Source organism: Lathyrus oleraceus, chromosome 7 (assembly GCF_024323335.1).
Source record: "Lathyrus oleraceus cultivar Zhongwan6 chromosome 7, CAAS_Psat_ZW6_1.0, whole genome shotgun sequence".
NCBI lineage: Eukaryota > Viridiplantae > Streptophyta > Magnoliopsida > Fabales > Fabaceae > Lathyrus > Lathyrus oleraceus.
Window position 1 is genome coordinate 536,346,001 of NC_066585.1, and position 19,659 is coordinate 536,365,659.

Here is a 19,659-nt window from a genome sequence, read left to right on the forward strand (position 1 = left end):
ACAACCATTACTAACCCAAACGACGGCGCTCGTCCGTTCGTCATTGTGCACCTCACCAACGCCATAAAACTTACCCCTTCCAACTACATAACCTGGAAGTCGCAAATTCAGGCGACTCTCACAGGTTATGACCTTTTCAAGTTTCTCAACGGCGACCACCCTGCTCCGCCTAAAACTCTTACTGCCGACAACGTCACCACCTCCAACCTGGCGTTTACTTCCTGGATGCGTCAGGATAAACTCCTTTATGGCGCTCTGGTCGGCACCCTCGACGCCTCTGTCGCTCCGTTAGTCACTCGAGCCACCACCTCCAAAGAAGCATGGGATATTCTCGCCCGCACCTACGCCAACCCATCAAAGGGCCACATTAATCAACTCAAAGCCAAGCTACGCTCGTCCACAAAAGGCTCTATGTCGATCACTGAATACATTCAATCGATCACTTCGACTGCCGACCTGCTCGCTTCGCTCGGAAAACCAGTTGACGCTGACGACCTTGTCTCATTTGTCCTCCAAGGTCTCGACGGTAACTATCAGTCCATTGTTGATGCGATCAAGGCCTGAGATACCACCATCCATATTGACGATCTTCACGAAAAGCTCCTTGTCAAGGAACTCGAACTCCGCTCTGCAGCAACCAACTTGGCCGCACCGGCAACAGCCCTGAACGCACAGTCTCGTCCACGCACCAATCGGCAACGCCACCAGCCGCCATCCAACCGCTCACCCTCCACTCATTTTCGCCCTCCTCCCATGGTTCCCCCGCCACAAGCTCGGCCATTTCTTGGTAAATGCCAATGGTGCCGTGAAACGGGCCACGTCGTTGCCTACTGTCCTCTCTTCCGCCAACAACATCCAAATGCTCGTCCTCCAACACTTCCCAGAACTCCTGCACCTCCACCCCCACCCCAGGCTCACACTGTCAACGCTGCATCCACATCTCAAAACTACATCGTCGACAGCGGAGCAACGCACCACGTTGTCACTGACCTCGACCAACTCTCCCTCCATTATCCCTACAATGGCCCGGACGAACTATTCATGGGCAGTGGCGAAGGTTTGCGAATCACTAACTCTGGAACTCTTTCACTTAGCACTTCTGCATCTTTGTTTAATTTACCCGATACTCTTTGTGTTCCACAAATGACCAAAAATATCATTTCTGTTTCTCAACTTTCAAATCAACAAAACTGTGCTATTGTTTTCTTACCCCATTCTTTTCATGTTAAGTGTCTCAAAACAGGCAGGATTCTTCTTAATGGGCCTTGCAGAGACGGCTTGTACGTGTGGCCCTCCTCTCCTACAATTCTGTCTTCGTCCCGCATCTCCAGCCCATTATGGCACCATGCCTTAGGTCATCCATCTACTGCTACATTTAAATTAATTCAACAACAACTTCGAATTCGCTCTCCCACGTTCGAGCAATCTGATTGCACCTCTTGTCAATTAAATAAGAGTCATAAGCTCCCGTTTTACAATTCCAGTCTTTGTTCAAACTATTTTCTAGAAGTTATTTTCTCTGATGTATGGACCTCTCCAATATTGTCGTATGATGAATTCAAATATTATGTAGTTTTTGTTGATCACTTTACACGGTATTCTTGGATTTATCCCCTCAAACGCAAATCCGATGTCCAACACACATTTATTAAATTTCGATCACTTGTCGAAAATTACTTCAAAACAAAAATCAAAATCTTCTATTCTGATAATGGCGGTGAGTTTATTGCTCTCCAAAATTTCCTAAGTCAAAACGGAATAAGTCACTTTACTTCACCACCCCATACTCCCGAACACAACGGTATATCTGAACGTAAACATCGTCACATAGTCGAAACTGGTTTGGCCCTACTAACACACTCTGGTATGCCACTTGAGTTTTGGCCTCACGCACTTCTCACCGCGGTATATCTCATCAACCGTCTTCCTACCCCAACCCTTCAAAACCAATCACCTTTTTCTATTATTTTTAAACAAAATGCAGATTATGCTAAGTTAAAAAGTTTTGGTTGTTTGTGTTTTCCGTGGTTAAAACCATACACTGCTCATAAATTGGAATCCAGATCTGTTGTTTGTGTTTTTGTAGGTTACTCCACCACTCAACATGCCTACTATTGTATGGACCCGAAAACCCGACGAATCTACACCTCACGGCACGTCAAATTTGTCGAAACAGAATTCCCGTTTCGGCAACAACCAAAACCCCACAAAATTCAGCCCACCATACCGATTGGACCACCATATCACTACCCATCCTACCACCTCCCATGCCACCTCCCTCTCCTTCCCAATCGGACCCATCATGTCCTAGTTACCCACCTACCCCAACTCCAGCCCCACAAAGCTCTACTAACAGCCCACATAACTCCCCTATCTCCAGTCCCTTAGCCGCCACTCCCTCTACCTCTCAATCATCATTCTCAGAACCACAATCCACACCCCCACCAACTCAAATCATCCCGGATCGTGGCATTATCACTCGATCCAAAAACAACATCATCAAACCCCTCCACAAGATGAACCTCTTTGCCACTCCCCATCCACCCGTTGAACCGCGAACTATCACGCAAGCTCTCAAGGATCGAGCATGGCGAGAAGCAATGCAAAAGGAATATGATGCCCTCTGCGCCAACAATACCTGGACTCTAGTTCCACCCCACCCCACACAAAACTTGGTTGGCAGCAAATGGGTATTTCGAACCAAATATCTTCCCGATGGTTCCATTGATCGTCTAAAGGCAAGGCTCGTCGCAAAGGGGTTCCATCAACGACCCGGATGGGATTTTCATGAGACGTTCAGCCCCGTGGTCAAACCGGTTACCGTCAGAGTCATTCTCACGTTGGCTGTCTCCAAGGGTTGGCGCTTGCGTCAACTCGACATCAACAATGCTTTCTTGCAAGGTTCCCTTTCTGAGCAGGTGTACGTATGCCAACCACCAGGCTTTGTCGATCCATCTCATCCCAACCACGTATGTCGGCTCAACAAGGCCCTTTATGGTCTCCGACAGGCACCGAGAGCGTGGTACACTGAACTTCGCACCTTTCTACTCCAAATTGGTTTTGTCACTTCTGCTGCAGATGCGTCACTCTTCATCCATTCCAGCGAGTCAGTCTTTATTGCCTTATTGGTCTATGTGGACGACATTATCGTCACTGGGAACACCGACACAGCCGTCACCCAACTTGTTCAACGCCTTGCTGCTCGCTTCTCTCTCAAGGATCTAGGCACACTGTCATATTTCCTGGGTGTTGAAGTCATCCCACATCATTCTGGCAGCCTGTTTTTGTCCCAAAGAAAATATATCAGTGACATACTCATCAAAGCTGGCATGGAAGATGCCAAACCAGTCACAACACCACTCTCTGCGTCAACTCCCCTGCTCAAAACAGATGGTGAACCACTTCCCCCACCCACCGATTACCGCTGTCTCGTCGGCAGCTTGCAGTACCTAAGCTTAACCCGTCCCGATGTTGCATATGCCGTCAACAGACTGTCCCAATTTATGCAACATCCCACCTCTTCTCACTGGGCTGCTCTCAAACGCTTGCTTCGGTACCTTGTCGGAACTATCGACAGGGGCATCGTCGTTTCTTCCAGCCCATCCGCAACATTACATGCCTTTTCCGATGCTGACTGGGCTGGTGACAGGGACACTTACGTCTCCACAACCGGGTTCATCATTTATCTCGGTTCCACCCCTATCTCTTGGGGCTCCAAAAAGCAAAGAGCTGTAGCTCGTTCCTCCACGGAAGCTGAGTACCGAGCACTCGCCGACACAGCATCTGAAGTTCTCTGGCTCCTATCTCTACTCAAAGAGCTCCGCCACCGGATCCACCAACCTGCCATATATTGTGATAATATGGGTGCCACCTTTCTCTCCTCCAATCCTGTATTCCACTCCCGAATGAAACACATCGCCATCGCCTATCACTTTGTTCGAGAGAATGTGCAACACGGTGTTTTCCGGGTAACCCATGTGTCCACAGGCGACCAGCTCGCCGATATTTTGACGAAGCCTCTCCACCGTCCACAGTTTGAGTCCATCATCAACAAGCTCGGACTTTCCCAACGGCCGTCCGGCTTGCGGGGGCGTGTTAGAGAATCAAATTAATAGTATTTACCTTTTTCTTTTAATGTTATTTATTTAAATAAACTCAGTCAATGTTGTTCCTTAGTTTGTGCTGAATACGTGGCCTGTAAGTTATGTTAGTGGCTTTATGGAGAGATTTTAGCAAATCTCTGAAACCGTCATATTTACTGTGTATAAGTAGGAAATCTCAATTTAATGAAAGAAACAACTTCCACAATATATTCTTAACTTATACAATAAACTTTAACTTTTGACATTGCTTCATCCCAAAAAATTTCTCTAAAAGTGTTTAAGTGTTTAAACCCTATGAGTCATGCTCTAATTTCATTCGAAGTAGAAGAATAGTAAAAAAAAAATAAGGATTTGAATTGTGAACTTTAAAAATTATCTATTTTGATTGAACTACTTCTCAAGATAAATTTGAAATCAATCAACGATTTTTTTTAACTCTAAAGTATTCTGACATCAAGATGTTTAAAAGTAAATTAATAAATATGAATATTATCTGTATATCATACAGAGAAATATTATTTTTACATTGAATATAACACCTACACTGTATTATTATACAATTTTGTTTTTTAAAATATTTAATAATTATTTTTTTCTTTGTTCTGAGACAAATAAACACATGGGTCATGTTGTATTATTGCATATGGTGTAAGCCTAGGATGTTAGATATTTGGTGTAAACATATCAACCCTCTATCATAAAAATAAAAAGTTAATGATAAAGAAATTAATACACTCAAATTATCCTAGTTCATCTAAGGTGGACTAGTCAAATCCTCACCGTTGTGAGATTTCTCTATGATGTTTTAGCCAACTTCTCTGAAGAACCAGAGAGCTCCACTCATGACTTTTCATTAATTCAAACAAAGATTGTAAGTAAACAATTCTATAAAAAAAACTTAATAAATATTCCAAAACTATATTTCAATTAGATTGCAATAAGGCAACATATAACTATAACTCTTTAAAAAGTGTTACAAAACCACTACAATATAGTAGAATCACATTGAATTCTACTTATGTTACAACCTTTCTGGTTATAATGTTATGTTTCATGAAGGCAATATAATTAGAAATATCCCTCAAAATGTGAAATAGTAGAAGTGTGATACAAATATCATGGGTTTTAGGGTCTTAATCTTAGGGTGACAAATAGGTATGACGGCTTCGTCAAAACTTAAAAAAGAAAAGAATGGACAGATAAAATAGAGGAAGTGGGTTAAAAACCTTGACTCGATCCGTAAAAAACAGGGCATGTTAAGACCTAAAAGTGGCAAAAAAATCACACTTTCTTCATTTAGGCCTGCGTTCACCAAAATTCGCAAAAAAAATAGAATGAGATGGATAAAGTAGAAGGAACGAAGAGGAAATCTTAGTTCGATTCACCAAAGATAAAAGGTTAATCAAGTGGACACGACGACCTTAATATGTTTTGTTACCCCTACTTAACCCTTAAAGACCGACAAACCAAATATATAATCTAATTTTTATTCGAATATTTGAGTATATCATTAGTATATAAGTCATTCACTTTTTAAAAAAACATTCATCAAACTTCTATCAAAATTACAAATTTATGTTCATTGCTAATAATTAATAAGCAATAAGTTTTTAGTTTAAAGGTCCACAAAATCTAATATGCATGTGTGACTATTGTTGTTGAAAAAGTTATATATATATATATATATATATATATATATATATATATATATATATATATATATATATATATATATATATATATATATATATATATATATAATCAAATAACACTAAAATGTCAAATTTATTAACAGACATCTCTGATAATTTTTTACTAGATATCCATATAATAAAAATTTCTGTTGGATTGAAAGTTATTATAATATCCATCATGTATATATAATATTTAACATTAATAAAAAATCATTTGATATGTTAAAGAGAATGATCAAAATTAACAGTTTTGTTGAAGTTTTGTAAGACGTTAGTTTTCAAGCATTTTGCTGACATGTCAAATGAATTTCGATTGATGTTAAATTTTATAGACATGATCTATATGATTATGACTTTCAATTTAACGGTGAATTTTGTTATATAAATATATGGTAAAGAGTTATCGAAAACATAATATTATTAAGTTTGACATCTTGATGTCATTTGAACCTGACTTTTATATATATATATATATATATATATATATATATATATATATATATATATATATATATATATATATATATATATATATATATATATATATATATATATATATATATATATATATATATATATATATATATATATATAAAATGTGATGTGGACATATAAAAGAATATATAGATGTTAACCTTGAATACATTAAATCAATGAACATGGAGTTGAATTATTGCTAATGACCAATCCTATGATAAAAGTAGGCTATAGTGGCAATATGGCTTGAGTGATTTATTTGTCCATATGAACACTAATTTTAAGCTTACTTTCTCCCACATACTAGAAAATATTTTTTTCATTTCCTTCAAGTTGATGTACATTTTTCTTAATGAACTTCAGTTGTATGTGAAAAATGAATTAATTTGTTAGATTTAAATGTTATAAATAGTTCTACTATAAATTTGACATTTTCATTTATTTTAAAACTCTAAAAAACCCACCAACAAAAATGTTCTAGTTCTTTATCATCCTAATAAAAATACTATGTAAATTGTCAAAGTCAATTAGTCAAGTTACATTCTTGAATTCCATCCATCAAAAACACATCTCATCTTAGGTTTATGTTCTCTCAACCACTACCAATCCCCACAAAACCCACACCCATTAATTCTCACAACTCATAAATTACACATGAAACAATGTCAAATGATGAAAACCAATGTTTAAATTGGTCAAACTCCATTCTCTGCCATAACTTTTCAAACCATAAATTAAGATTCTATAACACCCAATCATAACTACTCAAAATCCTTCAAAAACTTCAATTTTCTAGTAATTCAAAGTTTCTCATCAAAGAACCAAACTTTATTCAAAATCCAAAAGCCCCATTGACCCTTTAACACAAACTATGCAGAAGATGAAATGGAACAAAAAGAAAGTTCATGTTTTTCCTTTTCTTGTGATTTTGTTATTAGTCTTCATAGCATTCTCAACTCTCCATAATGGGAGCACTATTGGACAAATCCATGAAAGCCCAGATCACATTCACCAAGAAGAAGCTTCTTTAGCTACCTATGTTAAACCTAATCTCTCTAACCACCTCAACAAATCTCAAGGTAAGTAACTATGTATGTGTAAATTTTCAGTTCAAAACTTGCTTTTGTGACCTAAAAATGAGAGCTTTATAGGTTAAGTATTCTAATTTAAGTTTGATTTGATATGTGACTTTGTTTTTTTGTGATTTGTTGAAATGGGTTTGTAGAATTTTTCAGTTCATAACTTGCTTTGTGACTTAAAAATGAGAACTTTATAGGTTAAACTATTTGATTTGAGTTTGATTTGCTATGTGACTTTGTTTTTTTGGGATTTGTTGAAATGGGGTTGTAGGATTTTTTAGCTCATAAACTTGCATTGTGACTCAAAAATGAGAACTTTATAGCTTAAACTTTGTGATTTGGCTTTGATTTGCTTTGTGAGTTTCTTTTTTGGTGATTTGTTAAGATGGGTTTGATTTGAATTTTACTATTTTAGAGGTTTTGGATAGATTCAGTAGATGCAACTCCACTACAAAGTATACTGGTAGAAGAATTGCTAGGCGTGGTGATTCGAAGAGTTCTATTCGCCAGAGAGTGAGTGCTAAAAGCTGCGATGTTTTCTCGGGTCGTTGGGTGTATGATAATGCTTCATATCCGTTGTACAAGGAGTCAGATTGTCCTTATATGTCTGATCAATTGGCTTGCAACAAGCATGGAAGAACTGATCTAGGGTATCAACATTGGAGATGGCAACCACATGATTGCAATTTGAAGAGGTGCTTTCTATTTTTAGCTCTATTTAGGTTGTCGTTTTGTTGTTGGCACAATGACGTGTTTGGATTGAGTTATTTGAACTTATACTCTGACATAAACACTTGTTAACTAAACTTGTTTGAGAGTTTAGGTAAACCGCTTATGACATGTCCATAATTTGTTTTCAACTTTTTTTCATAAGCTCTCCTGAATGCTTATGAAAACAATTCGACTTTACTATATCTTTTATTATAGAAGCAATTTATACTTCACTTATTTGATAAGTGCTTTGCCATAAGCGCTCTTAATTAAGTTTAACCAAACATATACTAAGTTGTAGTGAATGACTTAATGAAGCATTTAAGGCTATCTACATATCAGTAGTTTTTGCAGTATATGCATATAACCTAAGTTGAGTTTTGTGTAGTTCCAAGTAGAATATCACATGTTTTGTTGTTATGTTGTCAATAGTGTGTTATAGCGATGCTACCAGTGCAGTCAAGATCGAGTGTTGGATCGTAAGATCGCAAGATCTTACGTGCCAAGGATGCCTAAGAGTGCCACGATCAAAGAAAGATCGTTTTCGTCGCCGGTGTGGTCAAGATCAAGCTTTTTGAAGCAAGATCGTAAAAAAAAACGTGAACACTAATTGTTAACCTTAAACGTTATAGGCTTTCTATCACTAAACAGGCCCTATATTTTTCGGTGACAGATAATTTGTCAGGCTTCACAATTTCACATATTTCTTGTTTAAAACAGGTGGAATGTTAAAGAAATGTGGGAAAAGTTGAGAGGTAAAAGGCTAATGTTTGTCGGAGATTCTCTGAATAGAGGGCAATGGATATCTATGGTATGCTTGTTACAGTCAGAAATTCCTGCTGATAAGAGATCAATGTCACCAAATGCTCATCTCACCGTTTTCAGAGCCGAGGTATGAATTAGACTCCGTAATGGAAACTTCGGTTTGGTGTTTTGTTTTTGAATGTAGTCCTCAATACTAAGTTCTTGCACACATCTATTCTTATGCCGATTTTCAGGAGTACAATGCAACTATAGAATTCCTCTGGGCTCCTCTTCTCGTTGAATCGAATTCCGACGATCCGGTGAATCACCGACTAGATGAACGGATAATTCGTCCTGATTCAGTTATGAAGCACGCATCACTCTGGGAGCATGCTGATATACTTGTTTTCAACACATACTTGTGGTGGAGACAAGGACCAGTTAAGCTATTGTCCGTATCAGTTCATCGATACTCAAACGGATTCGTTTCTCAACTCTATTCTGTTTGTTGATGTTTTGATTGTACTTTTGCAGATGGACCGACGAAGAAAATGGAGCTTGCGAAAAGTTAGACGGGCAAGAAGCAATGGAGTTGGCCATGGGATCCTGGGCCGATTGGGTGTCTTCCAAAGTAAATCCGCTCAAGAAGCGTGTTTTTTTCGTGACCATGTCCCCGACACACCTCTGGTAAGATTCCTTTGTCTAAACGCGAGTTGATCGTTCTAAACTGTTCAACTGAATGTTTTCTCATTCAGGAGCCGAGAGTGGAAGCCGGGAAATGAAGGAAACTGTTACGGCGAGAAGGACCCTATTGACTTTGAGGGCTATTGGGGAAGTGGTTCTGATTTACCTACCATGAGCAGTGTAGAGAACATCCTTAGCAGTTTAAATTCAAAAGTTTCTGTCCTCAACGTGACTCAACTTTCAGAATATCGAAAGGACGGGCATCCTTCGATTTTCCGGAAATTTTGGGAGCCTCTTCGGGCCGAACAGTTGTCAAATCCTTCATCTTACTCTGATTGCATACATTGGTGCTTGCCAGGAGTACCTGACACATGGAACGAGTTACTATTCCACTCTTTATGAAATCCATTACACAATTCAGTTTTGTTCATTGAATATGATCATAATAGTATGATACAAGTGCGGGAAGAGATCAAAAGAATCAACTGAAGTAAAGTAAGAGAAATTTGCACTCGTGTGTTGTTAAAACGTAGCTTGATGTAGAAAATGGAAGGATAAGAAACCAATCTTTGAGAGGGGTATTTAACATATCTCAACAATTATTTATATTTGATCCAAACTTATAATGTCTACTAATTAATTCAATTTTAATTAACAAGTTTGTTAGTTTCATTATCAGTTAGACATTATAATTTGAGTCAATAACTAATGTAAATTAATTAGTTTTAGTCATTAACAAATATTGAAGAAAAAAAACATGAGAAAAAACAATTATATAACTACATATACTTCATTTTATATCATACGTTAACTAAAGATTAATTACTATACACTGTCAGTGTAAAATGTTTTATACAATCGATTCATCACTATCACCTGTTTGCATTACTTTATAGATTTTTAAAATAAAAGTCAAATTTGTTTTAACATCCAACGGCTATGATTAACTAATAGTATAAAATTCTTTTACACTTTCAGTGTATTTCAATTAAATCCTATTATGAAATATTGTGTTAATAAAGGATGCGGTTAAAACCCCAACAATGCTAAAAATATCTTGTAATTTATAATTTTTTTTTTCAATTTCTTTATAAAAAATAGAAACAGTTAGAAAAAATATTTTATCAATAAAAATAAATAATTTAGTTTTTTGTAATATTTTATATTTTAAAATATAATTATTTATATTATTATAATTATATTATATAACATTAAATTTTAATTTTTAATATGTGATATAGCTAAAATATATGATAATCACATTGACATTATATTAGTGCCAATTAATCAAATTAAAAAAAACTGTAAAAACATTAAAACACTTTTTTTTATAGTAACACTTTTTTTTATGCCTCATTCTCAATTTTTTATTTGACAAAAATATCTGTTTTATTTTTTTGTTAATAAAGTGCTGAAAATTTTTCTCTCTCGCAAAAAATCTGTTAACCCAATCAAAAATTTGGTAGGTATCTCTATTGATATTTTTAAAAAATTAGACAAAATCATGTTAATTTTTAGATTTTTAAAATTTTTGATAATTCATATGTGATAAGCTAATAAAAAAATAAAGTTAATACTATTGGTTTTTTTAATAAATCCGATATATTTTATAATTTTTTAATATTTAAAAAATTGTATAAAATCATAATTTAGTTTTGAAACTATAATTTTATAATGAATATTTGAAAAATTCCGTATAAAAAAGTTTGATTTTATATCGATGTTTTTTTAAAAATTCAGCATAAAATCATGGATTTTGAAGTAAGTATGTTTATATATTGTTTTTTTTTATAAAATAATATCAAATCAATACTTATATATTGATTTTTTAAAATCTGATATATTATATCCAATTTTTTAAAAATTTAGTATAAAATTATAGATTTTATACCTTTTTTTTAATTCAGAAATATTTACTTGTTATATAAAAATACTACTCACAAAGGTGTCAAGTAAAATAAAAAGAGTGACAGGATAATTCCTAAATAAATTGTAAGAAAATCAAAAGATTGATTATTTTTATAGGAAATAAAATAAAATAAGTAAACTAAAAATGAATTTAAATATTTAATTTTAAACACGGAATATTTTAATTTGGATGATTCATCAAAATTCTAATATGTCAATAATTGTTGGACACACTTGGTCCGACATTTTTTGGGAGACAAAAATGATGAAAACAATTCTCCTTATACCTACACTTATTCCCACATCCCTATACTTTATTAAAAATATCAATTTTATTCTAACATGTTTTTAATTAATTTATTATTTTACTTTTTATTATTTATTTGAGATTTTTGAAAATCGCACTCCTATACATCTCTAACGGAAGACTTTGAAAATAAGTTTCTATACATAATTTTTTTATGTACTGGATCACTTTATAAAGATATCTGTTTAATATTTAAATAACTTCAAAAAGACTTGTAAAAAGAGTTTTGGTGTTGTCTTAAAATTTTGGGTCTCGCTAACTTGTAGGGAATAAAACAATGTTTTAAATTTCAAAAAATTAAATGCACGCACTCCAAGATAATATTTCTACAAATAAGTCATTAACTTGTGTCCTTGAGTCACATGTTAGCACTAGCCTAAATTTTTTATTGCAAAACACTTGCCAATTGTGTTTTAGTTTGTATGCATGTGTACCGGAACTCCTTTAGACAAGATATACGTTCTGCATTTTTTGTGTACTTTAACACTTATATCAAGATGTTTGGTTTACATTTTAAAACTTTTTTTTAGTAATTTTTTTTCAGGTATGAGAATTCTCTACAAATATGCGATAAAAATCAAACATGTGTAGATATCTCCGATGCATTCTAAATTACTTAAAGTTTCGATATATAAGAAGAGGTGATATTAAAGAGGTTAGAATCATAAATAAAGTAAATATTATTATCACTCATTTAGATAATAAAATAGACAAGAGAGGGAGAAGTAACAAAGTAATATTTGGTTGTGATAAAGGTGGAAAATACAAGGATACAAGTAGTGGAACACAGTGCAAAAAAGTCAAAATCAGGTTGACTCCGACGAAAGATGGATCTGGATGGAAGGTTGATGTAAAATGTGAAATTTATAATCATGGTTTACCTTATAGATTAGAAGGTCATTTCTTTGTTGGTAGGTTGACCATATATGAGAAGCATCATGTTGTTTATTTGACAAAAAACATGTTCCACCTAGACACATATTGTTTTCCTTGCAAGAGCGAGATCCAGAGAATGTCACTCGGATCACGCAAATATATAAGCATAAAAGTATGTTACAAAAAGAGATAAGAGGTCCTAGAAGTGAGATACAACATTTGTTTAAGCTTATAGATGACACATGCTATGTTTAGTGAAGTAGAAAAAGAGATGACTAAGAAGTTGTTGAGTATTTTTTGTATTGTGTTAGTTATGGACAAAACTTACAAGACAAACAAATATAGACAACATCTGTTTAAAATTGTTGGCATGACATCAACCAAGTTGACATTTGGTGTTGCATTTGCTTATATGGCGTATGAGTAGACAAATAATATTTATTGGGTGTTGGGTAAGCAGAAACAATTATTTGTCAAAAAAGATTAGTGTCCACAAGTGATTTTGACGGATAGAGATCTTGCTTTGAAGAAATCAATTGAAGTTGTGTTTCCAAAGACGATTAATTTGCTATGTTGATTTCACATCAACAAAAATGTTGGTGCAAAATGTAAGCAATATGTGTTGAATGACATGCAAAAGACGATTGACACATTATGGATGAAAGTTGTATAGGTTACTGATTAGGTTGAGTATGATCAACGGTTGGAACAACTTAAGCATGCATGTGTTGATTGTAGTGAATTTATTGAATATGTGAAAACACGTGGTTGAGTCCGCACAGACAGAGATTTATTGGAGAATGGATTAATCGAGTGATGCATTTTGGTAACACCATGACTAATCGGTATGTATTTTGTTTTAATATTTTTACTATGTAGTATTTTTTTATAGTATTTTTACTATGTATTTTTTTTTAGTATTTTTATTATGTATTTTTTTAGGGTTGAGTCTTTTCATTAGAAGTTAAAGTAAATGTTGGGGAACCGTATAGGTGACATGGTCAAATATTGGGAGGCTATGAATAACAACTTGAAGTTACAACTGGACAATATTCGACCCTTCTTTTCAGAAAAAGCTTTTATGAAATTGAGCACTCACGCATAAGTCCATTTTATGGTAATATGTGATGGAGCGTCCCGTCCTAAACCACGTTCTTAAATCCTACCCTCCCTGCCTTGTTCGCGCCACTGTCAAAATAAAATAAAAATACATCAAAAAAAATTTAAAAAAATAAATCGGAACACATTTTGAAAGAGTTTCGATTTTAAAAAAACAAATCGGAAAACATTTTGAAAGAGTTTCGGTGCATTAACTTTTCAAAAAACTGGAACACTTTGTAAAGGATTTTCGGTGAAGGTTTTATCAAATCGAAAGACATTGCAAATGAGTTCCGATATATATCATAAAAATCTGAAGACTTAGCCTAAGAGTTTCAGTGAAATTATAAAATCGAAGAACTTAATAAATTTGTTCCAATTTATAATATGTGAATCAGAAGAGTTGTTGGAAGTGTTCTAATATACAATAATTTTTTTTTTGTGTCGGAAGAGTTAAGCAACGAGAGTGAAAAAAAAGTGTTTTTTTTTTAAAAATAAATTATTTATATAATGGTATTTGATAAAAAAAAAAGTATAATATAAAGTAGGGGGATAAAATAATGTGGTATGGAAGAAAATCTTCAAATTGATGTTTTCACTCCATTTAAGATTGAATAATCCAAATGGGAAGGGGGTGCAAAAGTAGCTTTCTCCAAATTTTATGTTCCCATAAATATAATTATACCTCGTATGATATTTTAAGAATCATAATACACCTTTAAATAAGTTTTAATTTTTATTTTTAAGAAATTGTTTGAAAGAAAAAATAAAATAAAATAAAATATGTTTGATAAACCTATTTTTAAAATTTATTTTAGAGGTGGAAAATAAGAAATTTGTTTGATATATTAGTTTTTAAAATAATAAATAAGAGGAATTTTTTTATACGCAATTAGTTTGGTACGTAATTAATTGATATATTAATTTATAAAATAATATTTATTAGATTAGATTTAGAATTGAAATTTATAACATGTATTTAATTTTTTTAAAATATTTTTGAATCAATTATATTTCTTTACATCTAATATCATCAGGTTTACATTAATAATTTATTTTCACAAATGAATATTTATTGAACACAGTTATTATTACAAGTATCAAATAAATATGTAATTCTCCACTATTTCCGCATACACGATTTTAACATGTGACTTATATAAATTTACAAGTTGAAATTTTTAGCTATTATTATTTTTATTAATTTTATTAAAAATATATTAATTCGCTGTGTATTTTATATGGTGTTGATAGTGTATTAGTTTTTCTTAATTTAAATAGCATTCTTACTATTATTTTTAATTTAAAATTATTAACACTTTTTTCTCTAAAAAAATGTTCAAGTTGAATAACACATATAACAAATACAACAAATAAAAAAGAATACAAATACAAGGATTATTATTTTTTAAAATAAAAATGAATAAAAATAAAAATATAATAAAAAATAAAACAGAAAAAAAAATTATTGGAGATATTTTTACAAACTTATTTTTTAATTCGAAACTTTGCATTCATAATAAGATGACTCATGTTTAATTTTTTTTTTACATTATTACAAATATGTCATTAATAAAAATTGCACCACTTTTTTTCTTTTTTGTTTTCTCTTTCTAATTTTAAAAATTATTTTGTAAAACTAGATAATTAAATTAATTTTATTATTTTAAAAACTAAAAAACAATTATATAAAATTAAATACAACAAACCCTATATTTTGTGTTGTGAATAATTCATGGAGCTAATGAATCAATTCAAACATATGCAAATTGTTTGGATATGTGCCGTTGTTCGATTTGTATTAGATCGTATTGCCTAAATCTTAGGTCATTGGGTGGATCAGGGAGTGAACACGCCCTATAGGCACTGTTCCGTTTCAGAATCAGAAATGTGGAGAATCGTAGAAGTTGCGGTAGAAAGGAGCTTCCGGTACGACGGAGCGGGGATGTATATGCAAGGTTAGCACTCCAACGCTCAAGTCAGTATGTGAATGATGAGAAAGTATTCAAATGGTGTTTGAAAACTTGTTACATGAAATGACACAATCCGCATATATAGGGGAGCTGAATAACTACCTTGCTAAATTTCTGGAGTAGGATGCGGAGGACCGTTGGAGGACTGAATCTCCTGCTTCTAGATCACTGAAGGTTCAGTGGTCAGGAGAATGTTTTAGAATCTAGAGTAAATACTTGAGCTAGATCCAGGATGTTAAGCCTTGTGGTGATCGGTTCAGAAAAGGAACATGTCTGGCTCGGAGCAATCCAGGAAGTCTTTTTCTTATGGTGGTCGGATCTCTGAAGGTGTGGCAGGATCGCGGAGGATATGGCCGACCCATAATAGTTGGCCCCTAAGCCCTCGCATTTAAGAAATAGGTGCGAAGGTTTAAAGGATTTTCATACATCGGTTATCGGCCATATTTTTTTTGCTTCAACTACTTTGGAACTTCGAATATGTTTAGGAGGAGTGATTATGATCTTTCTAGGAAACTGAAATACTCAAGTATTATGTGCAAGAGAAGTGACTGTTAATACGTCTTTCGTTTATTAAGGTCAATTCGTAGATGTGGAAAGAACTAGAGTCACTTCTTTATTCTAGGATTTTCTTTCCCATTGTTTCTGAACCGTTTGTCTCTTCTTTTCCTCTAAAGCATTTATTTATTTTTCTTAAATTTTCTTTCATGATATGGCGAAGAGACCTCGGAAAACCGTGAAAAACAATTATGTGAACCCATCTTCTCTGTGGGAAGGTTCTGTATTTTCTTCAACCGTTTCAATCTTCACCAAAGAATGGAACTTAGATTGGGCCATTTTCGACGTTGGTGAACCTCCGCTTTGGGGGCTTACCATTCCTAGTGACGAAGACATATTTTGTATTGAGTATGATAATTGTACTATTCCTCTGTATAAGTATAGTTTTTTGTCTCTGAGGGCCTATTTGCCTTGTACTGCTTTCAAAGTGGATGTTCTCCACTATCTGATGGTGGTTCAATCTCAACTTCATCCCACCAGTTGGGCGTACGTTAAAGCCTATAAGCACTTGTGTGAGTATCTGAAGGGAAAACCCTCTGTTGTTTTATTCTTTCATCTCTTTTATTGCGACCAAAGCACTTTGGCTCAACCAAGAGAGATAGCTTGGTTATTTTGGTGTCGACGATACATATTTTTAAAGCTTTCTTTGAACCGTTGAAGGACTGGATCTCCCGCTTATGGATCATTGAAGGTTCAGTGGTTAGGAGAATATTCTATAAGCTTTAGTAAATACTTGAGGTAGATCCAGGATGTTACTCCTTGTGGTGGCCGTTTTAGAAAAAGGAATATGCACGGCTCAATGCAATCTAGGGACTCATTTCCTTTTGGTGGTCGGTTCTCTAAAGATGTGGTGGAATCGCATAGGATATTGTCGGCCTAGAACAATTGCCCCCCAAGCCCTCGCATTTAAGGAATAGGTGTGAGGGTTTAAAGGATTCTCATACATCAATCAACCATATTTTATTTGCTTCAACTACTTCGTAACTTCGAATGTGAACCACGAGTATCTTTTTTCGTCTCTGGGGGCCTATTTGCCTTTTTACTACTTTCAAAGTGGATGTTCTCAACTATCTGATGGTGGCTCTATCTCAACTCCATTCCACCAGTTGAATGTATGTTAAATCCTATCAGCACTGGTGTGAGCATCTGAAGGGGAAACCCTCTGTTGTTTTTTTCTTTCATCTTTTTCATTGCGACCGGAGCACTTTGGCTCAACCAAGAGAGCGGGGCTTGGTTATTTTGGTGCCGACGATACGTATTTTTGAAGCTTTCTCTGAACTACCTTATTTTATCGACCGATTCTTTTTTGTCACACCTTTCACCCTGAGGCTCAAGTAGCTTTTTGTGCGGTTGAGTCAGATGTGAAAGGTGAATGTAAGCCAGTGTTTCCCAATTGTTGATCGGCGAAACACTTTCTTTTGGAGAATAATTCCTATGTTTATAGAGAAAGCACCTTTACCGTCAAGGATTCTTAAGAAGAAAATATTATAGTTCGTCAATCATTTGGGTTATACCAGGGGTGTGGTCCCCTCCGGCATAGGATGCAGAGGACCATTGGATGCATTGGAGGATTGGATCTCCTACTTTTAGATCATTGAAGGTTTAGTGGTCAGGAGAAAATTCCATAAGCTTTAGTAAATACTTGAGCTGATCCGGGATGTTACACCTTTTGGTGACCTATTTAGAAAAGGAACATGGATGGCTCAGAGCAATTCAGGGAGTCCTTTCCTTATGGTGGCCATATCTCTAAAGGTGTAGTCGAATTGCAGAGGATATGGCCAGCCTTGAACAGGTACATTAGATGTGGGTTGACTGATCCTTGTGAAATGCCAAATGAAAGAATCCGAAGGAAAGGTTGTACATCCTCTAAACCCTAAACCCATTTATATAAGGTTTAACTAATGGTTAAGAATCAAGTGCACAATATTTTAAACCCTAAAATATCACACTCACGATTTATACTAATTTGATCGTTAGAGTGCTTGCAGGTATTCACATCTTTGAAAGCTGCAAAATAAAAAATTTAAGCAAACATATCGTCAACGTTCAACCATATTAAATGTCCTAAAGCCTGATTGGATCATTTGGTTTCATTTGTGATAAACGAGCTTTGCATTTCCACCACTTTATTTATAATATGAAAGAAGCGTGTTAGAGTTGGTATCCCTATTTATTTTCTCACAAGTATCGAAAGACTTTGACGTTTGCCCAACTCACGTGATGTAGTTGTGAAGGGGCGATTCCCATGTGGTTGAGAACTCCCACCTCAAAATCGTTAAAAGGAAGGCAAAACCCTATATAAAAAAATAGACATTCATGGAGAGGAAGAAAATGCCCCTTATATTTGATGCACAACCTCTTATCACCTTTTGGGAGAGCACCCCCAGTCAAATGAGGAACTTACCTTAGTAAAAGCATCGTCCAAACCTCTTTTACCAGTGAAGGGGAACATCGTGACCAACGTTTTTTGGTTAACCCAGGACAATCGATCTTCATTTCCGAACTCCATGTTGTTCTCATGGTTTCCTCGATCCATTGCCTATTCACTGAGAACAGATAAAAAATAATGGTCGTAAGAATAAGCACACGATTAGGATTCTATCAACTACATCAATTCATTATTAGTTGGATCACAATAAAAGTACATTAATGTACCCTAATATAAGTTTGAGCTTTTTATTCTCGCTTGAAGTCACCTATGTGCTCTAGGTTGGTTAAAGTAAAAGTTGGGAAAGCAAAGTCCCTAACGACTTCCTTAAGACCAATGCCACCAGTAGTACCTTCCCCTTGAATAAGAATATTAACCTTTGAACTTTCCATGACAACCGTCCTAAGAATCCCAACGAATGACAAACAAAGTAGTAAAAAGATAATCAAGTTTGCTTCCTTAAAAAAAGGCTCAATATGCAAAGGGATGTAGTCATCCCAACTCCAAGAATGTCATCGGAGTAGAGAAAGAAAAACTGAGAGGAGGAAGAGCAGAAATGCATTGTGTTGAGCACATTAGAAGGGAACGAAGAGATTGAGGGCTTAACAAACAAGAGAAGCAAAAAAGAAGATCATATCCCCTTTTTTTTTTACGTTGATATATTACGTGAGATCGAGGAAAACACACTCACAACCAACATTTAAGGTTTGATCACAATCTTATCAAAACATTCGAGCATTCTAAAAGTATCACATCTGCCCCTTGAAGCCTAGGGCCACGTGGAAAAGTTAAAATTCAAAAATGTTTCAGCTACAAGACAAGCATTTAGTGTGCATGTTCTTGAGGTCACCTATTCCTAATTAACATCTCTCTAACCCCATTTCCAAGGTGGGGATCTGCCACATTGGATCTAATCAGATGGTCTCACACATTTCACGCTGAGTCAAACAAAAATGATTTTACCCATCCATCATATATAAGTTCGTCTACGCGCCATAATAAGTACTTTTCACTTACTCTTG

The 19,659-nt window shown here is 34.7% G+C and overlaps 1 protein-coding gene across 1 annotated transcript; it reads left to right on the forward strand.

Moving 5' to 3' along the window:
* The first annotated feature begins 6,794 nt into the window (after nucleotides 1-6,794).
* Nucleotides 6,795-10,164, forward strand: LOC127107734 (protein trichome birefringence-like 35). Its single transcript, XM_051045060.1, has 6 exons — nucleotides 6,795-7,353; nucleotides 7,769-8,048; nucleotides 8,785-8,956; nucleotides 9,063-9,259; nucleotides 9,343-9,495; nucleotides 9,564-10,164. The coding sequence occupies exons 1-6, from the start codon at nucleotides 7,146-7,148 to the stop codon at nucleotides 9,892-9,894; spliced, it is 1,341 nt and encodes a 446-aa protein (XP_050901017.1). The 5' UTR covers nucleotides 6,795-7,145; the 3' UTR covers nucleotides 9,895-10,164.
* Nucleotides 10,165-19,659: the final 9,495 nt, after the last annotated feature.